General features: G+C 31.9%; 1 protein-coding gene across 1 annotated transcript in view; it reads right to left on the bottom strand.

Moving 5' to 3' along the window:
* Smp_153930 (invadolysin (M08 family)) overlaps positions 1 to 5,931 on the bottom strand; it is a gene marked incomplete at both ends in the record, with an annotated part of 21,569 nt that extends 15,638 nt beyond the window's left edge. The window contains 4 exons of the mRNA XM_018796955.1: positions 1,520 to 1,677; positions 3,969 to 4,095; positions 4,762 to 4,847; positions 5,878 to 5,931. Of these exons, the coding sequence (XP_018652044.1) occupies positions 1,520 to 1,677; positions 3,969 to 4,095; positions 4,762 to 4,847; positions 5,878 to 5,931 (425 nt within the window). The remainder of the gene's footprint in view (positions 1 to 1,519; positions 1,678 to 3,968; positions 4,096 to 4,761; positions 4,848 to 5,877) is intronic.
* Between the last annotated feature and the right edge of the window lie 7,821 nt (positions 5,932 to 13,752).

Below are 13,752 nucleotides of genomic sequence, written 5' to 3'. Positions count from 1 at the left end.
AGACTGACCAGTTGCAGTCCTAACAAATCGATGGGAAGATTCAAACAAACAATACTGAATAAATTTGTTGTCTACATAGTTTAAGGTTTGTTAACAACTCTCTCATTCAGAAGATCCTTTTTAGAAATTTACACATTAGAAAACTTCAACAAAACTGGTGAAAACCTAATGAATTTCATTAACTCACAATAAACAAATAACGCTGAAAAATTCCCATTATATTAAAACACAATTATATGAATGAAGAATATTCTTTTCAATAACTTCTCATTAGATTCTACAGTTGTAAGTCCAAATTAATAATTCATCAAAATTGGCCAAGTTTAAGTTAGAGTACATCAATCAACATGTGAATCAAGGAATGTATGTCATATAAAATCAAATCGAATCGTTAATGTTGGGGCTGACTAATATAAAGTGTTAACTTGGATCAGTTCATAAGCGAGATGAAATTGTGTGATAAATGATGATCAGAATAAATATAGTTGACATGGGGTAAGAAAGAGAATATATATTTTTTTAAAAAAACGATATATTCTACAATTAAATTCACTTAGTATTGTTTGTTTGAATCTTCCCATTGATGTTTAGGACTGCAACTGGTCAGTCTCTTATTGGCATATGACGAGTCCCAAATAGGACGAAACGGCGTCCTGGATTACACTACTAGCCACTATCCATCTTTGCCTATTCTACAATTAGTTTGTAGTAAACTCGTGCGTCAAACTGGATTCCACTGCTAGCCACTATCCATCTTTGCTTACAATGCTTGTGAATTAAGGCTATATCGAGGCAATACACACAGTATGCACATATGCCAATTAGAGACTGACCAGTTGCAGTCCTAAGCATCAATAGGAAGATTCAAACAAACAATACTAAGTGAATTCAATATTCTTTACGATTATTCCAGAGAAGAAATACCATATAATGAGTTCATTTTTATATATTCATATGCTTTGAGGAATGTGAAAAACTAAATATATATGCTTGATTTAACACCGATTAAACTGTTCTTTATATTTTAACTTGATATTTCGGGGATGAATTCACTTGACATTCAAGCTATAGCTGATTACTAGAAAAACCTCTCAAACCTGGAAATTGAAGACACCCAACCCTTATAAACTGAAAGATGTTGCTAAGTTATAGTCCGCTGTTTTGAAAGTTTTCTTCATTTATACCAAAGAGATCAAGAACAATTATATGAATCTTGTATAATCCAACTTATCTTAAATGATTTAAAGTAAATATAAACTAGTTGTATATTCTACAAGATCTCCAGTATTTGCTCGACTTAATATAATATTTAATGTAAAGATTAAATATAATTATAACTCCATTCTTTTGTAAACCAAAGTTATAATCATCAGGCTATGATCTTTCATGAAACTGTTCATTTCACCTTAGTCATAATTTTTGTATTCAGTATCAGTTCAGTTTATACCGGCTAATGAATACACTGTATTTCTAGTTCCAAATATAATTGTGATATATATATATATATATATATTCCTACCGATCAGTATTTTGTTCCAACTGACAAGCGTTTGCAAAAGCTATCAGCCACCCATCACTGCATAAGCCACCTGGCGAAGAGTCAATTATCATTAAATATCCATTGCCCGGTATACCGGAACCATCCAATCCACTAGTTCCATATCGTGTTCTACATGCCTTTATTAAAAAACATAATCAATAAATTGATTGCTATTACAGAAAACATTCCATCTGTTGCAAAATAGTAGATAACTGAAAAAGGGATTTTATAGTCTTATATTTTCTTGACATTACAAGAAATTACTTCATTTATCATAATAAATAGTATCCGGTATAAATTGGTATTTGTAAGCAGTTGGCCTTTGGTAGCTGCTGTTTATTAACCTTTTGTAGTTTTTGTTAACTCTAATTAAACAGATTTTCTTTTTAATTTTGATCTGAAGAAATAGTATTAAATTTCATGCTAATACACTTTTTGTGGTCCAGTATCTGACTCCAACCAGATGGTATGAGTGATTGTTTTTTAATATAAATGTCGGCTATCCTCATATAAAATCATCGACTTAACTCGTATTAGTGAATAATGGAATTAAATAAGTCAAATATGAGAATGGATGTTTGAATACGTATATTTTGTACACTGACTGATCTGGAAAAACAATCAGAGAGACGTAGCGATGACCGTGAAGATGAGAGAACGAAACGAAACTGCGCGCATTGGAGAAGGCATCTAGGCCAACTCGTTTTAACCAGGCGTCAATTGATATTTATAGTAATACAAAAGTAAGACACAGATATGTGATGAGTAGGATAAGATGCACACACATACGCTCACATAAAAACATTCAGGGTTGATAAGTGAATAATTAACAAAGTCAAAACATGACTCAAGAAGAATGGATAATTTGGCCTGTCCAGAAGCTAGAATAGATTATATGGGCTTGACACAGTAACCAACACTATACACTGATAGGTAATGTCAATTCTGAAATTTAAATTTATGCCAAAATATAATTTCCTTGATTTAAGTTGTTCTTCGATTCGCTTTTGAGAAACAATATAGACAGTCATATTTTGCTTAGTGGACATTTAAACAACATACAATAGCACAAGTAATTATTATTTAGAACAAATGAAAATAATAAACTGATGTAACTGATTGGTTTCATTATAATTTCTTATTTAACTTCATATCAAGTAAATAATTACTGTACAGTAAAGAGTTATGATTAGTTACTTTACTGCTAAGATGTTTAAATGGATACTTTGTAAAATATGAAATTATTTTCATTGCAAACTAATAGCAATTGGAAAATACTGAATACTAGAAAGCACAGAATAACTGTTTTGTTCCTAGTATATAACTTATTTAAATCTCGTATCGAAAATAACCTGAGGTTAAGGTGAAAAAACTCAGAGTTTGAAGGACATCATTCTCATTGAATGACTAGAAGATCATCATTTACATCCCATACTGAATTAAAATTTCATGTTACTTATAAGTTACAAACTAGTATTAAGTTTTTTTTAAAGTCCTATGGTTTTCAGAGGGTTCTGTTTATGAGTAGAACTACTTTCAAATACTTTTTTTATTTTATCAGTAACATATACCCCGAATACAGTTATTTTTAATAGTGAAATGAACATTAAAATTTAATGTAATTAACTATAATGCAATAGATCAAAAGGGGTTTTGTGGAGATTTCAGTATTTTCATAGTTGAAATCATGAGTCAATTGAAGCTAGAACACCATGGAAAACCTGGAAGCACTGGACGTTCGTTTTGTCCTATTATGGGACTCCTCAGCAGTGCGCATCCACGATCCTGCATCGCGAGACTTGAACCCAGGACCTACCAGTCTCGCGCCAGAGCACTTAACCGATAGACCACTGAGCCAGCATCCAACGGTGTTAATGTCTAACTTCAACCAATCCACGAAGTTTGAGCAACCGTTCATCAATTGTCTTCAGTGAGTTGATATCTCTACAACAGACGTGGTTGAACTCCACTGGTCACTGCTTCCCACTAGAACTCCAGGACATGTATTTTGAAGTCAGTCACTAGTGAGGAGTCCCATAATAGGACAAAACGGCCGTCCAGTGCTTCCAGGTTTTCCATGGTGGTCTAGCTTCAATTAACTCGTGATTTCAACTATGAATATAATGCAAGAGTCATTAGAATCAAGTTTTCACTGGCTTTTCCTGGAAATTTTTATTCCTTAATCTTAAGAAATATTTATGTTATTACTAAATATCTAACGATGTGATAATAGTGATTAACAAATCGTTAGAAACTGTCTTATTCTTCGTTTGCAGCTTTCTATGTCATAGACCAAAATGGACATTTGTAGAATTCTTTGATCTTATTATTGATAAGATTTGAAGTCTGACTTCTATTTTTTTTTAAATAATTCATGAGAAGAGGTGTACAGTTTCATATACTGTTATGTATATACTCATAGACTTACTTGTAAAAATTCCTGAGGTACTTCCATTGTATGACATTTACTTGAACGAAGACAACTATGTTCGCAAACTGTGTCAACCGATCCATTTTTTAAAGGAAAGAACCAACGTCTATCATTTACACACTCTCTATTTTTATTGTAAATTGGTATAAAACAGAAAGAAACATGTATTAATTCACAAAGATTAAACGTTGTTATGGATAAAGTTGTAATCTCTAAGAATTTCAGAAATTTCCTTCGTACTTGGTTTACTCACTCTATATTTTTATTCCTAGAACTTTCCACTGATTAGTCACAATAAACTGAGGTGGAAATAATAGTTTTCAAAGTGGTAGTGGACAGGATTGTACCAACTAAAAATATTAGGTCGATTCAAGAATTGAATCGATGAATGAACTTCTATTTAGATTATTATTGTATATTTTTTGAGACTGCTTTAATAACTAGATAAGGATCACAAAACTTATCTTATTCAGCAAGATTAGATAATATCAAGAAATATCACTTTTCAAGTATCTAGTTAAAATTCTTGCTCTACCATTGTTTGAACAGCACTATTAACATTCAAACCAATACATATTGGCTACACGTCTTGTAAATGTACTACAATACTGCATCACGGCTTGTTCAAAACAAAATCATTTGAGATTATATCATATATATATGTATATATATATATATGACTTTTTCATATGATCTTCCAATGAAAATGAATAAAACAGCATTTAGAGTAAACAATTTTTACATAATAATCATTAAACTTCAAACTATTATACAATCGCTATCAACTTACCTTTTGATTAGGATGTTTCTGTTCGATGGCCGTTTAACATTAAGAGCACTTTGCCAGAAGTTTAATGCTTTACCAACTATATCATTCTATAATAAAGAATGTGGAAATTTCATTATAATAAACAAATGTTAGTAAGTATTTCTTTTTTATTTATTCAGATTGGCGAGATTATAATTTATGGGCGAACCAATCAAATTTAAGATGACAGAATTTGGACTTTCGCGCTAATTTCACTCAGTCACTTGGTTAAATACCAGTTTCGTATTATAGCTGATGTTAGTTCGTAATGAAAACATTAAATCTAATTTTCAACCCCAACATTCAACCGTTAATCCGAATTCTAATTCCTCACACTAATATATAACCCACATTTAACCCTAGTAAGTAGGTGGACATCCCAAGATCCTTTTAGCGTTGACAAAAGGTTGTCCATAAATTATATTCTCACTCTTCAGACGTTTTTGAATTTAGTAGATTATATCGAGGAACATATTTGCTAAAAAAATAATTTTCATGACATTTCGAAGATCTCAAAGTATTTAATTTGCTTACTGTTCCGATTTTCTATTATATTAAGGCGGAAGATCGTGATTTTTAGTTTTGATTAACATATCTTCAGGTTTACATCAGACCAAATAAAAAGCTTAAGCACTTTACATTGATTGCATTCCTAGTCGTTTCACTTCCCGGAAGATTTTATAACTATAATGTTTATTTTCGAGGTAAATTCACATTTTCGAACAAGTATTTTCATGTATGAAGTTCTTTTGGATAGAGTTCTGATCTCAGTTTATTGACAAAAATGTAAAGCCAGTATGACATTACACACCATGGCAAAATGACTCTTGATTCCAATCCACTAATGAAACACTTCATAGTTTTATTTAATTCACTGATAAGGGGACGTCAACTCTGAAGATTGGATAAGTAGATGCTAATTCCACTAATACATAATGCATATCAATATCTTAATTAAACTTAGCATGTGCATTTATTCATCTCTTTAATCAAAACGTTTACTAACCTCTGAGTTAAGTAACAGAAAAACAAAACTATCTATCTTAATTATCATTTATAAGGTAAGTGAAAAATGTCATTTCTCTTAATTAAATTCACCTTTAAAAAGCTATATTTTGGATTTTTCATAAAATTCGGAGCAAACACTGGCATGATTCTTAGACTTTGACTATTCATTTGACGTGTTTGTATACCTTGTGCAAATCCTCCATGAGTCTAATAATTATAAAAAACAAAAAAAAATTTTTTAATTTTATTAAAAGAAATAATTTTAAAACATACAATTTTCTCCATTGGTTGTAGTTTACAATTATGTTCACATTTCACTATGATAATAAAATAATAGAAAATTATAAAGAGACTAAATGATTGGATGGTTATCATCATTTTCAATGTTAAAATTTACTTACAATTGTTCATGTTTATATATATACACTAAGATTTAAACAACCTTTGCGTTTATTGGTTAGTTTTCATTTGGAACTTTTGTCATGAATTAAGTTTTGTGAACTAGGAGGAACTTTTATTTTTGTAGATTACAAATAAACAAATATTATTCATTTTGTATTGTTTATTTTTATATTTCAATTGATGTTTAGGACCACAAGTGATCAGTCTCTTATTGACATAAATACATCTTTTGCGGATTGCGTCAATATTGCCTTAAATCACAAGCTTTATAAGCAAAGATGGATAGTGGCTAGCAGTGGAATCAAGGACGTACATTTCGTTCTATTTGGGACTCGTCAGTTGGATGTAACTGCATCCCAGAGTTGATGTTCACTCCGGGACATTCTGGGATGCAGGTACATTCAGTTGACGAGTTCCAAATGGGACGAAATGCGCTTCCTGGATTCCACTGCTAACGACTATCCATCTTTGCAAATAAATATTACTATTACATAATATGTTATTGTCCTTTAATAATTGGTGAGATTATCCCTAGTTGTTATACACTCGTATATTTATGAGTACGTTTCAGGGAATTCTGTTTGTGAAAATTTTTGTCAGGTCTCTATTTCTGACTAAAACAGTGGACATGCCAATTAGATTTCTGGAATAAAATAACTATTCGATGTTTCTTGAATTTTTTTAGTATATTTCCAAGCATTGTTTAGTTCATGGTAAAAATTATCTTCAAACCTAATCATCCACATAAGTTTTCTACTTTAAGAATAAATATCCATCAATAGGATGATTACTGTATTACCCCACAATTCATATCCATATATTTTATGTTAGGACAAACTTTATAGACAAACCAAAAATCATTGAGTGACGTAGTTAAATGATCGAAGTCAATTTAATGTTCAAACCTATTTCCTTGATTTCAAAACTTTTAAACGTTAGGAACTTTGGCTAGCTTACAGATGAAGTTTGGTTTCTGTATACAGAAGAAATATGTCCTATCTTTGAGTCATATTGTATTTATTATTACCAATTTGTAATTCTTTTACGTTTCTTCTTTATACATTTTTTAAAACAATTTCAAACTCCAAGAATAATGGAACTACCAAGGTTAGTAAAATCGCTAATGTGCTTATTTTTACAACTGTTTATAATCAGTAAAGAGACTACTCAATTCAATCCTAAAGTGGGGATTTCCAGATGCTGTAGCAAAGTAGGAAAAAAATGAAAATTTGGAAGTGTATTTACTTTGTTAACATTTCCATATATCGACAGTCTACAGAAACTAAATAAATTTGGCGGAAAGTTAAAGGGTAAAATAGTTTAGTATATATTTGTATCGTGGTTCTCATTGTGGTACAGAATAGATGTTTTCCCTCTTTCTTAGCTCACCAACTGTATGTAACGGCATCATAGTGTTGATATTCACGCTGAAACTAAAACCTGGTGTGCATCGCTTCAAATTTCAATGCATGGTTCACTGAGTTAATGAACCCATTGAGCCACAAACGTTTGAAGAGAAGAGAATGGTATTAGGAAAGGTTTGCGATTTGTTATCGCTGTTATTCAGGACTGCAGCTGATCAGTCTCTGTTCAACATGCACATTCTGAGTAGATCGTCTTGACACATTGTTTGTCACAAGGTTTTAGTATATATTTGAGTTATGGCTTGCAGTAAAATCTAGGACTTCGATTTTGCCTTCAGTATTGATAACGGGAAAATGCCGTCCTTGAATGTGATTACACACCTGTTGAACAAGTTAATCTCTGCTTGGGCTCAGTAGCTCAGTGGATCATGCATTGATATTTGAAACAATCCACACCAACTTTTAATCTCAGTGTGAACATCAAGACTTTGACGCAGGTACATTCAGCTGAAGAGTTGAGAATGAGATGAAACGTATCTCCTGAACCCCACTGCTAACTACGACCCAAATATTTGCTGAAAACTAGTGATGGAAAATTTCACGATGCATATATCGGGACAGAAACTGTTAAAATCTAGACCTGAATATCAGTTACAGGAAATTACAGACACTTGTAACATTGATTTAGATTTGAAATTACATCTAATTAGTTTTCTCAACAACCATTGAATTTGGTATAATTAATTAAATTACATTTTCACTGAATTTTTCTTCATATTTCATAAAATTATCGGTTTTATGTCAAAATAAATCCAACGTTTTGCCTGGCAATCTGGTCCAAGCTTTTTCAAGGAAATACTTTCTATCAGGTACCATAGTTATACATCTAAATTAATGTTTCAAAAGAATAGACATGTTTAAGGTGAATAAACTCTTTTTCTTTGAAATTACGACTTATAAACTAATGAATAGTTGGGTAAAATGAAAAAAATCTAGTCATATTGCAGTTACTTCAAGACAACTTCTTTCAATATCAGAGATTTTCGTGGCTTCCAAAAATAATCCGGGTTACCTACTTTTAGAGGTAAAAAAATATTCAAAAAAAGCTTTTTGATCTTAGATTTTTCTAAGTTATACTTATTAATGGTATTACTGTGTCATATAAAGGGCTACAATCCTGTCTTAATATCAACTAATGCTTAATTAAGGCTAGAACATTAAAGTAGTTGATTGATTAATCTCTATCTGTTCTTTGGTAAAAAAAACAATATTACATTTTAACTACGGTATAGTATGGAATAAAGCAATGGTTGCCATTAAAGTTTAGAATATTGTTTACTCATTTAGAGGTTAATGACATCACTATTAATTATTGGTAGTAATGATAATAATAATAATAATAATAATGGTTTTATTTAATACTATGTTTTCACTAAAATGTGAAGTTCTCAGCATACAATACTTCAACAAGTTCCACAAAAACAAACAAAACAATAGATAAACGCATACATATGTACATCAAATGAGTAAATAAATTATTTAGAACTAAATGAAATGTTTTCAAGACGATAAGAAGCCATCCAACTGTGAATTGTCAAAGTGTCCATAAATATAAGTTTTGATTAGGTTAGCTCTCAAAACCTGTTAGTAGCATAATGTGTGTAATAGATACGGTATTGTAGAGCTTTTATAATTCTTTCTGGATGTATGAATTTTAATGTATATGAGTTTCATCCCACCTGAAGATATACGAGGGGAAAGATGTTGATGTTGTGGATAGTTATTACCGGATAAAAAAACGCTTGATAGTAGTTTCCAAGATTTAAAATGTCTGTCCATAACCATGTTCATAGTTACATCAAAAATTTCACTACATATCTTAATAACTAGCTTCAATACCTTCTGTAACACACCAAAATCTTTTATCAAAAGCCCAGATAAGAATAACGGGCAGAATAAAGAATGGTGGTTAGTAAACAATAAAACAAGAATCGTAGAAGAAAATGTTGAGTAAAAAGCATGTAGCCCCTATTTAAAATAAGTCAGAGAGAAAACTTTCTTTGATATCATTCAAACATGAAAAGACCAAGATAAATAGAAGAAAAAATTGACACCAAGATAAGGGACCTTTGACACTGTCTTTATTACAGAATCTTCAATAGTATGAACTTCTTGTGATCCCAACTGGCTGTTTAAGTTAAAGTTAACAGTTTGATATATAAAAGGATTAAATGTAAGATCATTAAAAGTAGACCATTACTCAACAAGCGAAAAGAACTCACTTATTCCAATGGAATTTGAGAAGGGATAAATCAGCGTACATACAGTTAAATCATCTCATACTTAGAAAAAGTACTTTTGTGGAAGATAGCCTATCATACAGAAAATAAAGAAACGTAGAAGGAAAGAATAGCTATTTGTGTCATACCAACTTGAGTTAATTAGGAAATAGAACATTTTTCTTCAAGGATAATATACTGTTCTTTATCAAGAAGTAAGAACACAGCTACTTGGTCACCCGGCTAACGGTGTTGACTCTGGCAAACTAGTTTAATAATGATGATCTAGTAACAGAGTCAGAGGCAGAAGTACGGTCTAGAAATCCTCGTTGAACATACTTCTCATCATTTTCCAAACTGAACACTTTGTTATTCACAATAACAACATCACTCAGGGTCTTTTCTTTGTACTTGTAAGAGAACTGCTGTGCATCAATAACTTTATCTTGTCATCAGCTTAACAAAATAAATAGATAGATTTGGCTTCTATAGAATAAAATCTAAATATTTGATATAGTTTTATTAGTTTTGGTGAGTAAATTTTAGAACAACCCGGTGGAAGTAATAAAAAGATTATTTGAAAAGGATGCTTTCCTGCTAAATTAATATTTTTAGCTGTAAAAGAATCGTTTTCTACCGGTAAGTGAGATCTTTTTTATCCGTGTACCTGAATTATATTGATTATGCAAATTAAAATAATATCACTCATTAATCTGATGATTACGTTTGTGGATAATTTCACTGTGAAACTTTGATCTTCATTCCAAGCAAAATCAGTTGCGAAGAAACGAGTCAACCAAACGAAACTTGAATAACTTGAAAAATGCCTTTACAACTATTTATTTAAGATTATTGTCGTTATTTTCTTCGTTAGTTTGTGCACTATCTACGGCTTTTTCACACCAAGCTTTTAACACTGTATTTACACACCCTCATTTTAAGGTTCAATATAGCTTTAATGAAATATTCGTCTTTTAAGTTACATCTAAAATTAAGACCTCGTGAAAATTTCCCTTTTCATACTTATCTTTGTTCCATAAACAGAATTCATCCAGTCAATATAGGTCAATCAGCTGTCAACAAGCGAATAAAATTTTAAGCGTGAAATTATTGTACTTAAAATTTTATTAGTAGCTAAATTGAAACCAAGAATAATACGAATTTGATTTGTATTGTAAAGCAATATTGTGATTTCCTACCCACATAATTTTGTAGTCTATTTGTTAAAAAACAGTTGCCTCTGAAAAACCAGTAAGAACATCAAATATGATGGTGTGTAATGTGGTGTGTACTACTCATATCGACATAAGTAGTATATAGTTCTAGTCAATCATAAAATGACTGACAGCAGAATCTTCAGTACGAACGTCAACACAGTTCTACTGTATGGAAGTGAAAATTCGAGAACTACTACAACCATCATCAAAAATGTACAAGTATTTATAAACAATACACAAGATACTCAACATGCATTGGCATAAGAAGGGCGTAAGAAAGTAGTTAAGAAGGTCAGAAAGATTGAGGAAGAAATAACGGTGACACAAAGCAATAGGTATGGAAAGGCAGGAACAATGAAGTCTGACACAACTAAAGAACATTTTGCAAATGAAATGCTTACTGTATGGTTCTCATATTTTACTAAGACACTCGGTAATTTTGTATTCAAATACATTTGGTTGTCCGCACTTGTATCCTCTTTCACTACAGTAATACTGACCATCTTCCATATAAATAAATGTCCACAGTGATTAATGTCCATTACAAATTTGGAGTCCAATAAGAAAACAAAGTTTGTAACAAATTATATAATGAGATTAACGCAATACATTTCAAATAAACCGATAACATAATAGCTTGTTAAAATAACTTTGTAATAAGCAAAAAGTTGAACTAGGAAAATGAGAATATAGTTAGTACCAATAAAATAAAGAAAATCACTACTCAAACGACTGTTGATATCAAAAAGTTAAGACCTATATCACTAGGGTAAGTTGATCACTAGCACAATGAATTTATAAGTATGTAGTAGACTTTCGATGTTTTCATATGACGAAACTTCAAAAACTTCAAGTTCTTGATCACTTGTATACGATGAGTTCCTTTTAAAATATATTAACAAATGTAAAAATATTAAACTGTGATGAGTTTATATGTATCAATGCCAAGGTTTGACTTGATAGTTTCAAATAAATTGAGGACTGGGTAGACAGATAATAATAAATACTTTTTTGTTATATCCCAGTGAAAACATAAGTACGAGTAACTTCCGGGACCTATTAATGGACCATTATTCTATATATATTGTTATTGTATAACTATTCAGTGATTAGATTTTATATATATATATATATATATATATATTCATCTTATAATAAGATGACTTACTTACTTACTTACGCCTGCCACCCCTCTCGGAGGAGCATAGGCCGCCCACAAGTATTCTCCATCCAACCCTGTCCTGGACAGTCCTTTCCAGTTCTTTCCAGTTATTATTCATTTTTTTCATATCTGCTTCTATTTCGCGGCGTAATGTGTTCTTTGGTCTTCCTCTTTCCCGCTTCCCGTCCGGATTCCAAGTTATCGCTCGCCTCATGATGCAGTTTGGTGATTTCCTTAATGTATGTCCTGCCCACTTCCAACGTCTTTTCCTAATTTCCTATTCAGCCGGAAGCTGGTTTGTCCTCTCCCATAAAATTCTGTTGCTGGTAGTATCCGGCCAGTGAATTTCAAGTATTTTGCGTAGACAACTGTATATAAATATTTGTACCTCCTTGACGATGGATGTAGTAGTTCTCCACGTTTCAGCTCTGTACAGTAGAACTGACTGTCTTGACGTTCGTATTGAAGATTCTCACTTTGATATTGATTGGGGTCGGTAACCCCATCCCGTAGAAAAACTCTTGCTAAAAAAAGTGCCAACCAAATACCACAGTGAGTAAACCACTTATTCTGAGTGGCTCACATTAGGTTACGAAACATCACTAAAACAATTCTTCTACTCATTGTGATTTAACAAAAATATATTTATCACTAAACTGTAATGTTTTTTATAAGTCCTTACTACGGTTTTTCCTTAACATAAAATCATCAACATTATTTGTTCGCTGCATCAAGCAGGACCTCCCCTCTGATACTGTCTTGTAAGTACCAACACCAATGATCATACCCCATTCCACCAGTGAAATTATAGAAGCAATAAATGTTTGATCACTGGTACTAGTGAGCATACTTATTAGACTTCCCTTCCCGTAGATGTCTGACACTTACACAATCCCTGGTTAGTTTCATTAGGCTAAATATCATCTATCCAAATAGGGTCATAAAATACCTAAAACATGCATAACGGCAGGTCTGCAACAGTAAATTTTGATGTTGTTATTTCCTCATCTACATTCCTATTCTTTCTTCTCTAGTTGCAGAAGATCATAACTACTCTATTAAGGCACTGGGATAGGCCATCAGTTTGCTATTCATACTTCAACAGAATGTTCTAGTCCTACTATGAATTACTGGTTCCCAACTGCCACTTTCTATTATTATAATCCTTGTGAAAGATTTCCTCTCAAAACAACCTACAAACTACATTTGGTCAAATAACTTACTATTATATCTCTGCTCTTTGCATGTAACATTCTTTCTGTTTCAAACTGATCATGCCCGCAAATCGAGATATATTCTGAAGTTATTTTCAGAGTATAATTTATTTTATAGTTGAAATCATGAGTCAATTGAAGCTAGACCACTATGGAAAACCTAGAAGCACTGGACTGCCAACTCGTCCTATTGTGGGACTCCTCAATGGTGCGCATCCAAGATCCCGCACCGCGAGATTCGAACCCAAGACCTATCAGTCTCGCGCGCGAGCGCTTAACCGATAGACCACTGGATCGGCATCCAACGGTGTTGTCTAACTTCAACCA

This window comes from Schistosoma mansoni, chromosome 4 (genome assembly GCF_000237925.1).
Source record: "Schistosoma mansoni strain Puerto Rico chromosome 4, complete genome".
In the NCBI taxonomy this organism is placed as follows: domain Eukaryota; kingdom Metazoa; phylum Platyhelminthes; class Trematoda; order Strigeidida; family Schistosomatidae; genus Schistosoma; species Schistosoma mansoni.
The sequence above is the reverse complement of the archived record's forward strand: the minus strand, read 5'-3'. Positions and strand labels throughout refer to the sequence as shown.